This window comes from Protopterus annectens, chromosome 1.part1, assembly GCF_019279795.1.
Source record: "Protopterus annectens isolate FY-2018-M chromosome 1.part1, PAN1.0, whole genome shotgun sequence".
Taxonomy (NCBI): domain Eukaryota; kingdom Metazoa; phylum Chordata; order Ceratodontiformes; family Protopteridae; genus Protopterus; species Protopterus annectens.
Genome location: NC_056726.1, coordinates 786,149,232 through 786,169,817, shown reverse-complemented (window position 1 = coordinate 786,169,817; position 20,586 = coordinate 786,149,232). Strand labels below are relative to the sequence as shown.

The following is a 20,586-nucleotide window of genomic DNA, read 5'->3' as shown; positions in this document are numbered from 1 at the left end:
CCCACACTCAGGTTTCCTAGATAAACTATCCCAGCCAAATGGTAATCCCTGTGTGATTTGCTGGATAGCAAATTGGCTCACAAACAGAACCCAAGAAATTAGGGTGGGCTATTCTACTTCCTCCAAAGTACCTGCCACTAGTAGTGTACCCCAGGGTTCAGTCCTTGGGCAACTTCTCTTTGGCATTTACCTCTCAGAGACCAAAGCTACTGCTAAGTAATTATGGCTGACCAAATTTGCAGAGGACAGTAAATTTTGTGCCATCATAAACTCCCCAAAGAATACTAAGATCCTCCAAGAAGGCTATTGCCAAACCAATATCTGATTCAAAAAACATGGACTAAAACAAAATACCAAGAAATGTAAAATAGTATCCGTCAGCAAGCAAGAAGTTCCTTGTAACTATCACATTGACAACACACCTCTGAAAATGAATCCAGTAATTAGGGACCTGGGAACCTACTTAAAAAATAAACTGTCCTTTTATCACCATGTATCCACCATTGTAAGAAAGTACTTTTTATTGCTCAACTTCCTACTAAGAGTTTAACAACTAGGTCCAGAGATGTGATTATTTTACTGTGTTCTGCACTCATTCATCCAGTTGATCCCGGAGTATAAAACCCCACTTCAGTCTGTACCAGCCCAAACATCTGACATGACCTGAAGGCGCATAATGCTTTCTTAAAATAAAAATAAAGGGCTTAAATCATAAAATGTATCCGGGCCATCTCAAAGCCTTGTCCTCTTCTCGGCGTCATACAGACTACTGAGAATTAATCTTGTCCTCATAAACAGAACCTTAACAGACCCTGTACTGGCAAACCTATTCCACATTTGCAAGTATAGTTGGGCATAAACACCTGCTCAGGAAGTTAAAATTTCTTTTGAAAAATAAATAGAATATGTTGAGGGGATAGATATGCATCGCAGAGAATACAACTTGTTTGAAATTGCTTTTCTCTCTACATAAAACAAAGTATTTCCATTTCACTACTAAAACATAATCTAAATGAATGGATAGGTAACCACAAATTCATCCATGGTTTAGCACCTGCTGATATATGGGTTAGTCATACTTAAAACATAAAGGAAAAAGCATTCATGGGTAATTTATGGCTAGTCTTCTAAAAACCCACATGCATCACCAGACTAGTAAGTACCTATGAACCTCTATGCATATATATATATATATATATATATATATATATATATATATATATATATGTATATATACATATACATATATATATATATGTATATATACATATACATATACACTACTTTCAAAGACTGACTTTTCAGAACATCGAAATTCATATGGTCGAGTCCATATGATCGATGGTCTAAAAAGTTGAACTGTTTGTAATGAGATTGCAGTACAGGAGGGATAAGGGAATTTGCCTTTTTCCCAACTTCAGTGAGATGGAGTAGGTATATATAATTAGTAGGGGGTGTTGACAGTGTAGGGGGAAACACAGTTTATGGTATTAGTTTGTATTCAGCTTTTGTGAATGTTGATCATATGGTCTCAACCATTTGAAGTTCAATGTTCTTAAAAGTTTATCATTTCAAATAAATCCATATATGTGTGCACATGCATAAACATATATATATATATATATATATATATATATATATATATATATATACATATATATATATATATATATGTATATATATATATATATATATATATATATATATATAGATATGTATATGAGACCCATCCTCTTTATTGAAATTACACTTACCCAAAATGCTAAACACCAAGACGACTTCTTCAAAAGATGAATTATGTGAAACCAAGGATAACCGAAATTTTACACAAGGAAAACAACCACTTGGTCACCATTGTGAACCTTGCCTTCTTCCTCAATCTACTGCAATATCAGCGTTGATATATTGAGTTAGGTGGTGTGGGGGGCATAGCCCCGACATTAGAGGTGTAGGGAGCAAAGCCCCCCACTTGGATAGGTTTAAATATGTTACATTTTATTACTTTGACCTGGTGGACAAGTGGTTGTTTTCCCTACGTAAAATTTTGGTTATTCAGGGTTTCGCATACTTCTTCTTTTGAAAAAGTCATCTTGGTGTTTAGCATTTCGGGTAAGTATAATTTCGATAAATGAAAGAAGACCCATGTATACATACATACATATATATATATATATATATATATATATATATATATATATATATATATATATATATACAAACACACACACACACACACACATTCTATTTCCTTCTCAGCAAAGCTTTATGTTGGTTCTGGAGAACAGACTCAGGTTTTGTTACAGTCAGAACTATATTGTATCTCATATTTTTCATTACACACGCCAAACTATCTAAAATAATATATAAGAGATGCTTACCTGCTTCCTCTGCTAATGACTTTGCCTGTGATGACTTTGCAGTAAGCTAAAATAAATCAAAACCTTTTATTCAGACAACAGTATAACTGACGTAGTAAAACAATAGTTTCAGTTTCCCAGTTCATACTAATGTGCACAAATGTAGCCATGTAAGGAAAAGGGCCTAAGTTACACAGCCAAACTTCAAATTGACAAACCGCAGCAGCTGAAATAAGAATGCTGAAGCCAAAAAGCTGAATACAGTTTTCTGTAGAGGTACAGCTCCCTCCAACTCTCATGCTCGTGTTTGATATTATCCACTCTGTGGTTGCTTCAGTTTCATAAACAGATTTTTGTTAACCGTCTTCTTTTTAGTAGAATGGTTATATACCACATAGTATACCCCTACCCCAGTACAGACACAGATATAGATATACAGATAAACAAATATATAGACATAGATATATTTATAGACCTGTGCATGTATGTGTGCATGTATTTCCTTAATGCATATCTACTTGCAATAGAATGTTTTTGATTCAGAGATGCAACCAATTCATATTTTAGATAGCTTTATTAAAAAGGCTGTACCAGACATATATGGACTCAGACACCAGGTCTGTAATTACTGCAGTGATATCAGCTACAGAAAAATTTCAAGCTGCTCCAGTAAAAAAGGATCCTCATTGATTTATAAATCCAAGATAATTTCTTAATCATTTAGAATATTGGTTCCATTTTCCCATGCCTTCACATTTTTCTCATTTTTCCAAAAGTCAAATGAGGTAGAACAGCTTTCTTCATGCAGGTACTGTTAGAATAGCAATGCTTTGCAAAGATCACTCAAACCAGTTATCTGAGTGTTCCTGAGCTTGAAGGATGCAATGTATTAAAATTCCTCTTGACAGTTTGCTAACTCTGACAGTATAATGCATGACATGTACTCATTGTCCTTTAACATGTAGGTATACTAATGTATTACATCCCATGGTCAATAACTGAATGTAGAAATACCAACATGTTGGCTATCTAAAGTGGGACACTATCCCAATTTTCCCGTCGATTACACTATTAAACAATGTCAGTTTTAAATATTTTTGAATCTCTCCTCATCCTAGACTTTCCATTTTAATGGGGTCATCCTTTCACAGTTTCATACTTTTTCCTGTCAAGCTTTCATACTACTGACCTTTAAAAAAATTGACTGCCATAACCTTACATTAAGAGGTCAGATTTGCAAACCAGCATTTAACCTAAAAAACATAAATCATCTTCTAAAATCAGGGAAAGAGCACCTAGGGCCTTCTTCTTTGAACCAAGAACTCATGATGTGTTAACTTATGTGGTAAAGTTTAAATTCTTTATTCAAATCTGTCTGCAAAAAAAGCTTTGCTCAGTCCTTATCATGTTAATGACCCTGGAGTTACAGAAGATACACCTGTGAAGGGAGTGATTAAGGTGTTACAAAGGATGCACCTGGGAAGGCAGTGACTAAGGAGTTACAAAAGATGCACCTGTGAAGGCAGTGACTTAGGAGTTACAGAGGGTGCACCTGTGAAGGCAGTGACTGCTGCACCTGTGAAGGCAGTGACTAAGAAGTTACAGAGGGTACACCTGTGAAGGTAGTGACTTAGGAGTTACAGAGGGTGCACCTGTGAAGGCAGTGACTTAGGAGTTACAGAGGGTGCACCTGTGAAGGCAGTGACTTAGGAGTTACAGAAGATGCACCTGTGAAGGCAGTGACTACGGAGTTACAGAAGATGCACCTGTGAAGGCAGTGACTAAAGAGTTACAGAGGGTGCACCTGTGAAGGCAGTGACTAAAGAGTTACAGTGGGTGCACCTGTGAAAGCAGTGACTAAGGAGTTACAGAGGGTGCACCTGTGAAGGCAGTGACTTAGGAGTTACAGAGGGTGCACCTGTGAAGGCAGTGACTTAGAAGTTACAGAGGGTGCACCTGTGAAGGCAGTGACTTAGGAGTTACAGAGGGTGCACCTGTGAAGGCAGTGATTAAGGAGTTACTGAGGATGCACCTGTGAAGGAAGTGATTAAGAAGTTACAAAAGATGCACCTGTGAAGGCAGTGACTAAGGAGTTACAGAGGGTGCACCTGTGAAGGCAGTGACTGCTGCAACTGTGAAGGCAGTGACTAAGGAGTTACAGAGGGTACACCTGTGAAGGTAGTGACTTAGGAGTTACAGAGGGTGCACCTGTGAAGGCAGTGACTTAGGAGTTACAGAGGGTGCACCTGTGAAGGCAGTGACTAAGGAGTTACAGAAGATGCACCTGTGAAGGCAGTGACTAAGGAGTTACAGAGGGCACACCTGTGAAGGCAGTGATTAAGAAGTTACAAAAGATGCACCTGTGAAGGCAGTGACTTAGGAGTTACAGAGGGTGCACCTGTGAAGGCAGTGACTGCTGCAACTGTGAAGGCAGTGACTAAGGAGTTACAGAGGGTACACCTGTGAAGGTAGTGACTTAGGAGTTACAGAGGGTACACCTGTGAAGGCAGTGACTTAGGAGTTACAGAGGGTGCACCTGTGAAGGCAGTGACTAAAGAGTTACAGAGGGTGCACCTGTGAAGGCAGTGACTAAAGAGTTACAGTGGGTGCACCTGTGAAAGCAGTGACTAAGGAGTTACAGAGGGTGCACCTGTAAAGGCAGTGACTTAGGAGTTACAGAGGGTGCACCTGTGAAGGCAGTGACTTAGGAGTTACAGAGGGTGCACCTGTGAAGGCAGTGACTTAGGAGTTACAGAGGGTGCACCTGTGAAGGCAGTGATTAAGGAGTTACTGAGGATGCACCTGTGAAGGAAGTGATTAAGAAGTTACAAAAGATGCCCCTGTGAAGGCAGTGACTAAGGAGTTACAGAGGGTGCACCTGTGAATGCAGTGACTAAGGAGTTACAGAGGGTGCACCTGTGAAGGCAGTGACTTAGGAGTTACAGAGGGTGCACCTATGAAGACAGTGACTAAGGAGTTACAGAGGGTGCACCTGTGAAGGCAATGACTAAGGAGTTAGAGAGGGTGCACCTGTGAAGGCAGTGACTAAGGAGTTACAGAGGGCACACCTGTGAAGGCAGTGATTAAGAAGTTACAAAAGATGCACCTGTGAAGGCAGTGACTAAGGAGTTACAGAGGGTACACCTGTGAAGGCAGTGACTTAGGAGTTACAGTGGGTGCACGTGTGAAGGCAGTTATTAAGGAGTTACAGAGGGTGCACCTGTGAAGGCAGTGACTTAGGAGTTACAGATTGTGCACCTGTGAAGGCAGTTATTAAGGAGGTACAGAGAGTGCACCTGTGATGGCAGTGACTAAGGAGTTACAGAGGGTGCACCTGTGAAGGCAGTGATTAAGGGGTTAGTGAGGGTGCACCTATGAAGGCTATTATATAGATAAATATGCCACTGTTTTCTGAACCAGAATCTAACGGACATCACAGCAGCTAAACTAACAATTCAGGATTTATTCAGTAGCATGGACAGATGTGTCACTTTGCAACCTGTTTTAGGAATGAAAAAAAGGAAATATATAAAGGTTGTACCTGAAATTGTGACTCCCGTCTGCTGATAACACAGCAGTCATAGCTAAAATGTGAATATGTAATATCAGAATGTTTGACATTTCCTCAAACAGGAATCTATAAATGATTAATTAGGAGATTGTTTAAGGAGATAGCTAAGGATGTGTTTTTGTTATGAAAGAGATATGAACCACATGGCTGACAGAAGAGTGAGGAGAAGACAGATCTATCCCTGGTGCTTGTAATGTACAGACTGGGAGTTTTGTTCTGAAGTTGCTACTGCCTGTATTACTGCATTATGCGAATTCAGCTACTGTATCTTATTGGTCAGTGATAACTGTAGTCAAGAATAACCGTGGAAAAAAGGAACAACTGCAGACAGATTTTCTTTAATGTGCTCTTTTTTGTGAATTGCTGCATCGAGACTGCTAGCTGTTCCTACCCGAAATAAACATAGGGCAACCTCCAAAAAAAAGCCACCCTGGTGGAATCTTGTTTATTTATTTGACATTTGTTTATCAGGAAAGTCTGAATGGGTATATACCCATTTTCAGTGGAGTTCCAGGGGGGAAAGCACCAGAAGCACAATTAGTAAAATTACAAATTTACACTGATTACAGAGATTTTTATCACACAAAAATATACAATGTAAGGATACATGAAAAATATACAAAAAACAAAAAAGTTAAATTACAAATGTACATTGATTATAGGGACTATCACCCCTACAAAGAGTAAAGTATATGGATACATGAAAAATAAGCAATAAGGTTATAACACACTATATACAAACTAGCTCAAGCATTTTTTATGCATACAGTCATGGTTTCTTGAAAGAGAAAAGGTAGTGTAAGAAAGAAAATGAAGGAATATTTCATAGATAAGGTTTACTGATGAGAAGGGTATAAAAGGCTATAATAATGAAGGAAAAAACAGAATCTGTATAAATAGGTTATATAACAAAAGGAAAAAAAATCATGTCCAAAAACAGGAATGGTATTGCTCAGCAAGGTAAAGCCTCCGTCATCAATAAGAACAAACATGTCAGGGGACTAATCAAGTCCACTAAAGTGAAATTTGAGATAAACATAGCCTCCCAAGCTAATAACAGCCATAAGGCTTTCAGTTATGTCCACAGCACACTCAACAATGTACCGAACTAATGTGGAATGGAGCCAACTATACATAGCTAGCAGATATAGCAAATCTGCTTGCAAATAAATTTAGCTCTTATTGTACCTCCTTATCACTCCAGTCACCCCCAGGAAATACCCTCCACCATTTCTCCATCAACTGTCACTAGGGAGCAGGTTCATACTGCACTCTCTAAGACCAAGAACACTGGTTTTAAAAGGCCCTGATAATATCCCATGATGCCTCCTGAATAGCAAGAAACATGATCTGTTAGTCCCACTAGAATCTCTGTTTAACCATAGCCTTCAGACAGGCTTCATAGCAAAAAAATAGATATCTCTCTACATGGGGGGGGGGGCTTCCACAAATCTGGAAAACTACAGACCCATAAGTCTAACTAGTCTCATGCGCAAAGCCATGGAAAGAATTATCATGGACCGGATAAATGATGACATAGGAAACCTGAATACACTGAACCCTACCCAGTTCAATTTTCTCAAAGGCAAATCATGTCTACTTAACCTAATGGACTTCTTTGAGAAGGTCACTAAAGTTATGGAAAAGGGCAAACAGTGTATACTACCTTTGTAGACCTGGCCAAGACACCTGACACAATACTTCACTCAAGTATTATTGTAGATAAATTTACAAAATTAGGCATAAACATATGTCATCTGATGGATAACAAGCTGGCTCATGAATAGAACACAAGAAGTAAGGATAGGGGAATCCACCTCCACAAAGAAGCCTGTCACAAGGGGAGCCCCATAGGGATTGGTGCTGGGGCCTCTCCATTTGGAATCTACTTCTCTGAAGTTAAGGCAAATGCCTAGGGCCTCTGTCTGACCAGTTTGCAGATGACTGCAAACTAGATGTGGTCATTGAATCCCCGAAAGACACAGATACCCTTCAAGAAGGCCTGACATATACAAAAAAACTACTGTTGCCAAAGACATGAACAAAAACTCAATGTAGAAAAATTTCATAATAGCACCTTTTGAAAATATGTCCATTCCTGGAAATTACGAAACTGATAATATACCCCTAAATGTAGACCCAATGGTCAGGGAACTGGGAACGCATGTTGACAGTTACCTGACCTTTTATCCACCACATGTTTGCTGTGGTGAGAAACATATACATTGCACAACTTACAAGTAAGGATATGGCTTCCAAGTCCAAGGAGGTCAATGTTCCTCTGCATTCGGCTCTCATCAGACCAGTCATTGAGTACAAAGCACTTCTCACGTGTACCTGACCAGGCCTTTGCAACAGCTTTAGAGACCATGGATGTTACTCACAAAAAGAATACAGGGAGTAAACAAGTCCTATGTGGACCATCTGTAAACCCTACAATTGTACTGGGTCTCCTACAGACTACTGCATAGCAATCTATACCTAACCTACAATGCATCCTCTGATCCTACACAGGTAGATTTGTTACACATCCACAAAACAAACAGCATGAGAAACGCCCATTCTAAAAACTTAATCCTTTTCTACTACACAAACAAGACATTTTGGAGAGACAGGTATGTATCTTACAGATTACCCCTTCTCTGGAACATGCTTCCCATTCATGTGAAACACAGCTCCTCCCTAACCCTATTAAAATTTGGACCAGTCTATGGTAACTAATCAGTTTAATCCCAGTTTGGCACCTACATCCCTAATGGAAAAAAGGCAGCCTGTGAACACGATGTGTATAAGTCTATACCATAACTGTAAAATTCTTTGAGGCACCGACACATGTCAGCAATATTCTGGTAAAGCTGGCAGAGTATCCATGTTGAAGAGTTGAGTTTACTGGACTTATACTGGAACCAGTCAGAGTTATTATTTTTTATATATTTCGTATGCATTCCTTTATTAAACTAGTTACTGTAAAAATCATTCTGTTATACTCATCTTGATCATAGTCAATGTTCAAACTCAGAGCTACACTTAAGTGGCCATATGTATGTGCGTGTGTGTGTGTGTGAGTGTGTATGTTTCATCCAAAATCTACAGTGGAAATAGACTAGAAGCTAGTGGTCCAAGACAGCATAAATTTATTATATGGATGTAAAGACTGCAGTTAAAGCCATTTCATGGTTCTTAGTAAAGTAAAATAGAATTAATAGATACTGGCATGTTTTAAGTGTGCAGAGAATGAACCACGTTATATGCGTTGCCGTAACTTACCTTCTCTTGTTGTTTCAGATTCCCAGTGTTTGCGTTTCGGTTAAGTGCCTGTTCTGCTTCATCCTTATCTCTGCACTTCTGTTCATATGTTTTCTTTGACTGTAAGACATTTAACACACCATTTAATATTATTACTTTATTCATGATTAGTAAACTTTAAGAGCTCTTTAAAAGTACACTAAAGTCATGCAATATTAAATATGGGGAACAGACCTTTGGAATGTTACCTTTGTTTACATTACTTATTTGCAAATGGTTTTACCTAGATGTTTTCAAACAATTTCAATGCACTGTTATACAGGAAGAAGAGCTAAAAACATTGTGCACATCCAAAATCCAGTCGACATTTTCAAAAGTTGTTAATAATGAACATTACGATAAAAGCACTTCAGCTGATTTACAAAACTGCAAAAACTCTCTACAAGTATGGTAGACACTCATCTTAGGCATAACCATGATGTCTAAACAATATTAAGATAAAAGTAATTAAATTTGTTTATTTATTTATTCATTCATTCAAAATTTTTAACCAGGACAGAGGACTGATCACAAGTGACTAATATGGTGCCAGTCAGGGAGAATACATAAACCTGCAGATATAACAAAATAAATGCGAAAAAAAAAAACATAACAACGCATTAAAAAACACAAGCAAGTATTAACAAAGGTATATAACATAGGAACAATAGAGTTAAGAAGGTATAGACAAATTTTGTATCAAATACTCAGTTGCATAGAAGAAAGTAAGAAAAGTCTCAAAAAAATGGGATATCTGAAAAGTATAAAATGATGGGTAGAAGAGGGAGTAAAGGAATAGAATGGCATTAGTGGACAAGAGCTAAAATGTGATTCTTTGTTATGAGAACAGATAAAATGATGAGGATTGATGGAAGGAAGGAGGAGAGCTAGATGAGAACATACGTCTTCAACTGAGATTACAATCTCATACATTACGGAAGCTTTCTGAATCATGATAGAACTGATTTCCAGAGTCTGAACACAAGAATCAAAAAGGTGTGGCTTGTGCACTGAATGCACAATTTTCAAATTTAAATATTTTTAAAAAATGTACACTTTACAAAGCGTGGAACTACACATGAAAAATGCATAACCAAAACAATCAGAACTGCTTATGTACGCAGAAAACAAAAACACTAGCAATTAGTCCATTCTGTTCCAGGGACGTAGTACTTCTAATAGCGAAAGATACACATATAGACACACACACACACACACACACACACACACACACACACACACACACATGTGCAGGATGAATGAGGAGAGTAAATAATAGGTTCATAGTTATGCATCAAGCATCGGCTATGACTTCAGCAAAATGTTTAAATGCCATCAGTCTCTGTTATCTTAATGTATTTGTGACATATAGTTAGTGTTGTACCATTTTTTTATTTTATTTATTTATTTATTTTATTTTACATTTGTTGACTGGGCTAGTCTAGCTGGATATATGTCCATTTTCAGTAGAGGCCCGGGGAGAAAAGCTCCAAGGGTAAATTACAGATATAAAAAAAACATATAGGAAACAGAACATAGACATTGTTAAATACAATTTTACAAAAAAAAGCAGTAAGTAGGGAACATTAATTTAAAAATTGCAAACAAAATATCATGTAAAATTTTTGTGCCATTGTGCAGACTACGGAATTGTGTAATATCACATAAGTTTTAATATCTATGATAAAATAACTTTAAACAGATATAAAACAAGAATGGGAAGTAGAGCAGTGAAAAGCATCACAGCTGCATACAATCACACCACTGTGTACTTTACAGCTGTCACAGTTAATAAGGCCAGGAGACAAAAAAGTAGGCATGCAGGCCAAACAGAAGATTAGAAGAAAAACAGTACACCAGTATGTTAGGCATGTTACCTCATAATGGTACTAAGAAACCTGGTGAGAATGTTCCTTTTTATGTAGTTATAAGGCGCACACTCAACACTTAAGGCAAATGCACCAACTCATTATAGGAAAAGGTAAAAGCAGAGAATAGGATCATAGGCTGATATGAAATATTAGTGAAAAATGAAATCTCCAGGTGACCACCACAGCTGTAAGCATATGAAATTTATTACGAAAGAATAAAAACTGGATAAGCACTTTCACACAATGAGTGCGTCATCAGATCCAAAGTACAATTCAAAAAGCCAAGCTTAAGTATCCTAAAAACAATTAAGACCAACCAATGTTGAAGAAATGTAGATCTCATCAAAAAATAATAGTTTTTTATTGGTTTGTCTTAATTGTTTTTAGGATACTTAAACTTGGCTTTTTGAATTGTACTTTGGATCTGATGAAGCACGCATTGTGTGAAAGCACTTATCCAGTTTTTATTTTTTTGTAATAAATTTCGTATGCTTAAAGCTGTGTTGGTTGCCTGGAAATTTCATTTTTCATTAATATTATCATCTCATTTGAGCGATTTTTGGCTGCTGTTGGTGATTTTTCTTATTTGCTAATATGAAATATAAGGCAACTGAGTCACAAGACCATGTATGCCTTGCCATTACCCACTCTTACTCTTAAGCAGGTCAGACATGGAATAAATGTATGGAGAGTCATCCAATCATCCAAATTTAATCTGAAGGATACTAGATGGCCACTTTGTTTATCATGCAGGAGAAGTTTATTCCAGAGATGGGGAACGTCATAGGTAATGCCTTTGTTATATGCCAGTTGAGATTTAAATCCCTAGTTTTGGTATTTTGTTATGTGCCAGTGGAGATTTAAATCCCTTGTCTTGGTATCAGTGATATTATTTGACTTGCAAAGATCTGGGAATCAAAGATGATGGGATCCCTCTTGGTGCAGAATAGAAGACATAGATCACTCTGCAAAAGCCTGCGGGAAACAGTAAAGGGATTGAGCTTCAAGCCTTTTCTGGTAGCTCAGAGACTTTAGGCCAAAACTCTTTTTTAGTTTGGACTGCTACAGCTTTTCAAATTGCATAATATGTCTAAAAGGGGACATTCCAAAGAGGGAGTTATACTCAACAATTGGTAAAATTAGGGTTCCATAAAGGGGAATGATAACTTCTTTTGTCTTAGATGATATGCTTCTTGATCTCACTGGTGCTAAATAGAAGGATTTCATGATTACTGTTGCTACATAGTGATTAATGGAATAGAAATTATTGTGTAGGTTTGAAAATCCCTGGTGACATTATCAGTTTTGAGTGTGATATTCGTTATTCTCAGAGCCAGATCCAGCAGAAGATGACATAAGCAGTTGCCTAGGGCCACACAAAGGCTAGGGACCCAAAAACGGGGAAAATATTTTATTTCTGCAACATTTATTTATTTTTTTGGAATTCAGATTACAATTTGATGATTCCAAACCATTGTGTGGACTGGGCATGGTTCAATGTGCTCACAACAGTTTCATGGGCATTGGTTGGCTTGGCTTCTTCCACTCTGTTAGGAGTGTGGAGGGACATTTCCAGTAGAAAAGTTTTTTTTTGTCTGCCAGGCATCAGACTAAGCAACACTAAGAGGGTGCATTGGTCTGCAAATAATTTAGTTGGGTCAGCAGCAGGTCACAGGTGCACTAGCAGGTTTAACAGTCTGTTAAGCCATGCTTTATTTATTTATTTTATGCTGCCATCAATGACTGGAGTCCTCGCTCGTTGTGACCCCTCCTGAAGAGTGTTAAAACAAAAACAAAAAACAAACAAAAAAAAAAAAAAACAGTTCATTGTCATCCATTTTGCCTGCTGCATCAACTCCCTATCTCAGCTTTGAGTTTGCCAGCCTCCCAAGATGAGCGGAATGTTCAATGGAAGTTACGGACCAAACAACGACATAGTAAGGTAAGTCACTCTCTACGGTGGAGAGTAGTAAATTGGCCAGTTTGTCATGGTATGTGTGCGTGTGTGTGTGTGTGTGTGTGTGTGTGTGTGTGTGTGTGTGTGTGTGTGTGTGTGTGTGTGTGTGTGTGTGTGTCTGTGTGAATACAACACAGTAGGTGTGAGTGAAGGGCTGAAATAGAGCACATGGTGGGTGGTCATCAAATGTCCATGGTTTTTGCAGGATTAGGAGTCCGTTAAAGATACATACTTGAGTTTTAGATTTCATATCCTTCAAAAATGAGCTAACACTAGTCTTGATATTATAGCAATTTTCTAATTTAATAAGAGCAATAATTAAAGTGTGTTTCCATTTTTGGGCCTTTATATCTTCATTATTTTAGACTTTGTCCCGATTTCTTACACTAAGAGGTTAAGTAGTGAATTGTCTGGTTGTCATCATGGGTGTGTGTGTGTGTGTGTGTGTGTGTGTGTGTGTGTGTGTGTGTGTGTGTGTGTGTGTGTGTGTGTAAGAGGAAGGTAGGGTTCATGGTTCATAGCTTTCAACTGTCTAGATTTTCAACTCATATTTTTGGTCCATTTCTCATAAAATTGTAGTTTTCTGTCAAGTCACCGAGAAATGAAGTCAGAAAATAATGGCAGACATTTGATTTTCAGACTTCATATCCTTTAGAAAAATCATGCTAATGCAAACCCTGTTATTCTGTCAACTTTCCTTTCTGAGTTTGTAAGAGCAATATTTAAAAAGCATCCCTATTTTTGGGCCTTTGTCCCCTCATTATTTGTGGCTTTGTCCAGATTTCTTGCTCTAAAAGGTTGAGGCGTGTGTGTGTGTGTGTGTGTGTGTGTGTGTGTGTGTGTGTGTGTGTGTGTGTGTGTGTGTGTGTGTGTGTGTGTGAAATGACCTAGTTAGGGTCAGCAGGTGGTTAGTAATTTGCTTAGGCTGACACCCTTTACCTTAGCTATAGGAAACAACAGCCTGAATCCGCTACCCTAACCAGCAAGCTGCATTTTTCAAAGAATTGCGTTTCAAGTGCATTTTCAAGGATTTATGAGCTTCAAGGGAGATAAGTTTACTGCTGCTCATGCTAAGTCTGTTTTGTTTAGCAAATGAGAGTAGCACAACAGGTAACATACTTTCATTTTTTGATGCAGAAGGCTGTAGGTTCTACTCCTGCAGCATGTAGATGGACTGCTGATACTGTGTTGTATTTTAAGGGGGGATGGGTGAAGCTGCAGCCCTGAGTATCTCCTCCTTTGGATGAGATGCCTAGTAACTATGAACCTGTTTTCAGTTTGCCACCCATCTCCTATTGCAATATTACCAGCTTACCATTTTGTAATGTAACCTACGCAATTTTGTTCTTCAAGGGCAGCAGGCACTGAATTTGTAGATTGAACACTGAAATATAAAGTTGTTTGCTAACAGCAACATCTTCATTAATTAAAGATCTCTTTAATGTGTAATTATTCAGATGACTTTTACTTCTGCAGAGATTGTGGATATTTACTGATTTTGGTGGATTGTAATAACAGAGGTTTGAGTGGCTTTGTATGGTTGAAATGTTCTGAATTGGACAGTTTTGTCCTTATTGGCTCATATGTTTTATTTCACTACTTACTGGAAAAGTGTTCAAAACTATAAATTTAAAACACATTCTAAAAAGTAGTGCTGTATTATACATCGGGAAGGTGAATCAAAGAACTCTTGCATGTTTGCAAGGCCCTAAAAATGTGTGCAAGGGGTCTATCATTTGAAAACATCCCAAAGGTAAACGTAATCCGTCAGTGGCCAGATGCATTTTCTTTGAATGTAGGTTTCAAAGCTGTTTCAGTGAATGTGAGTTGCAAAGGCACAGAAGATTTTAATGCTAAGTCTGTTTTTATTGTGAGACTGTGTTGCTTTGTTTAGCAAATGCCTATCAGTGTTTGTGCTATAAAATTTGAAATAAATGTTTTAAATTAAAATATCTGTAATCATTGCAGAAGTAAAGCAGAAAACAGTATGCACACTGAGAGTTTTGAACAGTGTTTATGGTAACTGTGGAGAAACAGACAAGTAATGGGACACTGGAATGGCTGAGTGGGGGGGTATGGGGGGGGGTGTGTATGTGGAGGGCCCTAATTCATTACCCTGCCTAGGGTCCCAACTGACCTTGATCCAGGTCTGGCTATTCTGCTAATTGAGAAAGATGGAGTTGTTTACCACCTGTGACAATACTACACTTTTTTCACATTTAATTTTAGCCCTTTCTTCATACACCACTTCTTTATGAGGATTTGTTCTTCTTGTGATGAATGGGTATAAGACAGAGATTTGAAAATAATACCCAATTTGCACTCATCCATCAGCTTGGTTACCCAAAGGTCCTGATTACCAGTTTGGAGAGTGGCAAAGCAGATGCCAAAAATGGTGGGTCCCAGTAATGAGCCCTGGAACACACCAGTAGTTACCACCACACATTCTGAGAAGACACCTGCCACCTTAACTATGAAGGCTTTAACTTTCAGACAGTTGGCTATTACCATCTCCATGAATGGATCTACTTTTAACACACTTAACTTTACCCAGATCCATATAAGCTGTGTGAACAGAATGATCACTGTCTACAGTCTGTGTAACCTCACAGAAATTAACTAAACTGTGGTAAAAGACTGTTCTTAATTGTTCTGGTGCATATTAATCTGTAATGCCTGGCTGATGGTTGTTGTTGTTGTTGTTGTTTGTCTTTTCGGCTTTTCCCGGTAAGGGGTAGCCACAATAGTTCAAAAAGATTAGGTATCCTGGTAAATTATCAGATCCCACAGAAGTAATATTTTTAGTTTTAGAATGCACCTTCAGCATGTGATCCTTTGTAACATTAGGATGTGTAAAGTATTTGGAAAGTTGTGGAATTAAGATAATTATTTCAGGGGAAGTATGTGGTTAGCATTGTCACCTCACAGCAAGAGGTTCTCTGGTTTGATCCTCGGCTGGGGTGCCTTCTGTGCAGAGTCTGCATGTCCTCCCTGTGGTCGCATGGGTATGGTGCTCTGGCTTCCTCCCACATCCCAAAGACATGCTGTAAGTGAATTGGACACTAAACTGGCCCTAGGTGTGAATGTGTGTGTGTCTGTGCCTTCTGTGGAAGGTTGGGCGCTGGGCTGGCAACTTGACAACGTAAAACCCTACTGCCAGTCATGAGCAGACAGGTGATCCACTGTGACGACATCTAACTGGGAAAAGCTGGAAGAAGAAGAAGATTTCAGGGTAAGTCTGTACTAGCTCTGTCTGCTAGTATATTTGCTATGCCTACTAGGTCTGAGTGGGTGATGATGCTTTGAATAAGATCAAAACACTACTGGTTGTTATCTCCTAGTTTTCTAATGTAGCTAAAGAAAAACTTATAAGTATCCTTGCCTTCAAAATGTTAATTAAAGTCCATAACTTGCCTTATTTACCAAAAAAGCCATATTAGTAGCTTTTAGTTCCTTATGGATATTTTTTATGCAGTCTTTAATATGAGGAATTTTACGTCTGTTATATGATTTAAAATATTTTTCTCTTGTTATACTGATAATTCACAGTCATCTTAAACACTCTCTTTCAACAGCCTATTGCAGCTTTACACATGGATATCATCAGGTAAATATATACATACATACATAAAAATGCTTCAAGCATGGGCATTAAAGTCCTTCTAGCTTGCCAATATGCCAAAATACTTGTTCCCATAATAAATGTCCAGGCTGTTCTTAAAAATATCTAAACTAGCACTTGCTTTAATGTAATTTGGTAGTCTGTTCCAAGCATCAGTTACTCTGTCAGAGAACCAATTAGTACACTTCTCATTCCTATAGAATCTTCTACATAGGTAATCTGATGATTCTCTAGTATGTTTTGATAACCTCAAACATTCCCAAAGGTAGTTGTCCCTAAATGCCCTATACACCTGAATAAGATCTCCTGTTAAATATCTGTAAGAGACACTGTACACGTTCTGATATTTTAGTCTTTCATAATAACTTAGATTTTCACATCCATGGATGCCCTTAGTATATTTCCGCTGTACTCTTTCCAGTTTACTCATGCTTGTTTTCCTATAGTGTTTCCATATTTTTATTCCATACTCAAGTCTGGGTCTAATGTAACTAACAAACAATGACTTCATTATGTCTGATTTCCTAGACTTTATAAATCTTTTTATACAACCTATAGTTCTATAACTATCATTGGCCAATTGGTTGATATGATTAGAAAAACTCATAGCTGAATCTACCCATATACCCAGGTCCTTAAATGGGTCTACAGTTTCAGTCACTGTGTGCTGTATTAAATATTCATCTTTCAGTTTATGTCTCCAAAATCTCATATGCTTAGTTTTTGATGTATTTATCAACATATTTTTCTCCTGTGCCCAAATGGTCAATTTAGTCAAATTATTTTGCAGACATGCCTTATCTGTAACACTTGTAATCAGTTTACCCAAGTTCAGGTCGTCAGCATATAGACTGTAGAACACCTCAGATGAAAAAAGTAAGGTCTGAAAGATACAATCTAACCAAGTAAGGGCCTAGTATAGAGCCCTGTGGGACACCTTGACTATAACCAAGGATTTCACCTGTCCAGTTGGTGTGTGATACTTGCCATGTCCTATTTGTAAGCCATGCAGCTATCTATCTTATCAAAAGTACATGAATACCTAGTTGTACTTATTTATTGATCAGTGTTTTGTGCATGACCCTGTCAAATGCTGAAGTTAACTATATAAATCACATGAGCACAATTTTCATTCATAGCTGTTATTATATTGTTATAGAACATCATGTTACAGGTGGTAATAGATCTATTTTCAACATATGCATGCTGATATACTGTTTCAAGTCCCAACCTATCCAGTTCTGACAATAACTTATCCAGTATTACCTTCTCCATTATTTTTCCACAACATGAAAGTAGACTTAAGGGTCTATATGATTCTGGATTTGTCCTACTCACCTTTCCCTTAAAGACAGGTTTAATAAGTGCCTGTCTACAATCTTGAGGAATCTCCCCATATTTATATGACCTAGTGAATAATAGATGTAACGGCAGTGTAAGTTCTTGCTTAAGTGTTCTCAGGTCATTGTTACTTATTCCGTCTCCTCCCTGCACTTTGTTTGGATCCAGTTTGCACAGTTGTTTTTCAATATAATCTAATTTGATTCCAGTATCTGGGCATTGTCACTAGGACAACTTACCACCCCTTTTGTGGAGCCAAACTGTTTTGCATAAGAATTTGTAAATATATCTATAATCTGTTGTGTCTGAGAATAAATTTTAGAATCTGCACACAGTTTATCAATTTGTGTATCTTTACTCCTTCCACATCTTATGTATCTATAAAAAGGTTTCCTATTATGCTCAATATCTTTATATACATTTTCTTCAAATATTTCTTGAACTTGTCTAACACTATGCTTAATCTGTTTGTCCAGCTTGTTAATTTCAGTTTTCAAAGTTGGAGCTCGACCTCTCTTCCATTTCTTATATTTTTTTTGTCTCTCACCTTAATCAGGTATTTTGTTCTTATAGCAATATATCCCCCTGATGTTGCATGCCTAGATCCTGATGTTAAACATTTTTTTGACTATTCCATCGGCAGTTTTTCCACTGAATACCTCACCCCAGTTAGTTTTATATAGTAACTGTTTTGCTTCCCTATGCATTGGCTTAGATTTCAGGTTGGCATAATTATCTAGCAAAAAATTTACCTTTATGACCTCATGATGACTGCACATCAATGGTGGTACAACTTGACTTGAAGTTACAGTAATTTCTTTGGGAACACAAACAATATCTAGTATATTCTGTCTCCTGGTAGGCTGTTTACAGTCTGAAGCATTTGTTGTTCCTGAATATACTCTGTGAATAATTTCTTTACTAACGGTGTTGAATCAATATTATTCCACTCTGTTTCTGGTAAATTTAAGTCCCTAGCTAATTTTATTCTTCCCTCCTCTGTTTCATGTAAGAAATGTATGAATTCCTCTAGGTCATCTGCACTTGACTTTGGTGGTCTGTACACTCAAACAACTGTTACATGTTCCAGGGTTGTCTTTATTGTCACAGTTACACAGTCTATAGTATTGGTATTGTCATTGAACATTTAATAATCATAGGTCACATAGCTATCTTTAATCCCTATCATAACACCTCCACCTGATTTTTGGTTAGAATGTCTGTTACAGTAAAAACATTTATACCCTGAAAGAACTGGTTTCCAGTCATTGTTCTTTAACCATGTTTCACAAACTATAACAACATCAATCATGTGGGAACGTAACAAATTTTCTAATAAAAAAATGTTATTATTAATCCTTCTAGCATTAACAACCACTAGAGATGCATCAAATGCTGCTGACCTGGCAAAAATCCTGGCTAGTGTTTGTCAAATACTGCAAAATATCTGCTGCAAAAATTATCTTCCTTGATCCAGACAAATGCACACCATCCTGTCTGAACACGTTTGCCCAAAAGAAAGCTTGGATGCTCTACACATTTCCATTTTTTAAAACAGGACATTTTTTTCCATGTAGGTGTTTATCCAAAAAATCGTTTCCTTCACAGTGACCTGACTATCCTTTCTATAGGTGATTTGTGAAAAATATGTCCTAACACCAATACAAGCTATACTATCTAGGAGGGCTGTCAGTTCCCAACTAAGAGTCAGAGAACCTTTGTTGGGGACATCATTTGTACCAACATGAATAAAAACAGATCCATACTAGGTTACCACCTGTCCCACCTTGCGAGGTACAGTCCCTCTTTGGGCAGTTGTGTCCTGCATAAAAATTGAAAAAATTGCAAATGTCCTGAGATATTTGGACAGACTTATCTCCTATATTTAATGTAATAGTTACATAAGACAGTTATTCTGTTTCTGAAACACCTAAATGTTATAAGAAACAGAATAAACAACTAAATGGCTACAAGAATAAGCGCTTATTTAGGCAAAAAGTGAAGTTCTGTCCTTTGTACTGGCCGTGGGTATGTTTTACCTTGCAAAATCTGACGTTTGTACAAAAAATGCCCCACTTTGGGCATTTGAAAAGGTGGCAACCCTAGACCATACTTCCTTACATTAAGGCATTCCAAGGCTTGTTTCACATCTTCTATTTTTGCTCCTGGTAAGCATAACACTGCTCGATGTTCATCAGTTACTCTAATAACTGAATCTCCAATTACAAGAATATCTTTGCTGACCATCTCTGAAGAATCTTCAGCTTCTAATACAGTAATTTCTGCTCTATCAATTGTTACGAAGGATAGATCTTCATCTCTATTAGTCTTAATTCCACTGTTTTCATTGCATATTAAATTCTCATCCAGCTGGTGCTGTAAATCCACAGCTTGAGCCATGTAGTCATCATCTGTCTTTCTCTTCTTTTTTCTTACAGTGATGTTCTTCAATCCTTCCACGTTCAGTTTTGATTTCTTCCTTTTCACCTGCCCCTTGCCTCTTTTTTCTACCTTTGCCATTGGAAAGGTGATGCCTTTTTCTGTAGGCTGAGGGTTTTCTGATAGACAGATATTATCATTCC

General features: G+C 37.6%; 1 protein-coding gene across 1 annotated transcript in view; it reads right to left on the bottom strand.

The window, feature by feature from the left end:
• The window catches only part of PSTPIP2 (proline-serine-threonine phosphatase interacting protein 2), a 1,323,814-nt gene that overhangs the window by 161,349 nt on the left and 1,141,879 nt on the right, over window positions 1-20,586 (bottom strand). Inside the window, exons 7-8 of the mRNA XM_044078135.1 lie at window positions 9,196-9,294; window positions 2,379-2,424 (exon numbers count right to left, since the gene is read on the bottom strand). Coding sequence (XP_043934070.1) covers window positions 2,379-2,424; window positions 9,196-9,294 — 145 coding nt within the window. The remainder of the gene's footprint in view (window positions 1-2,378; window positions 2,425-9,195; window positions 9,295-20,586) is intronic.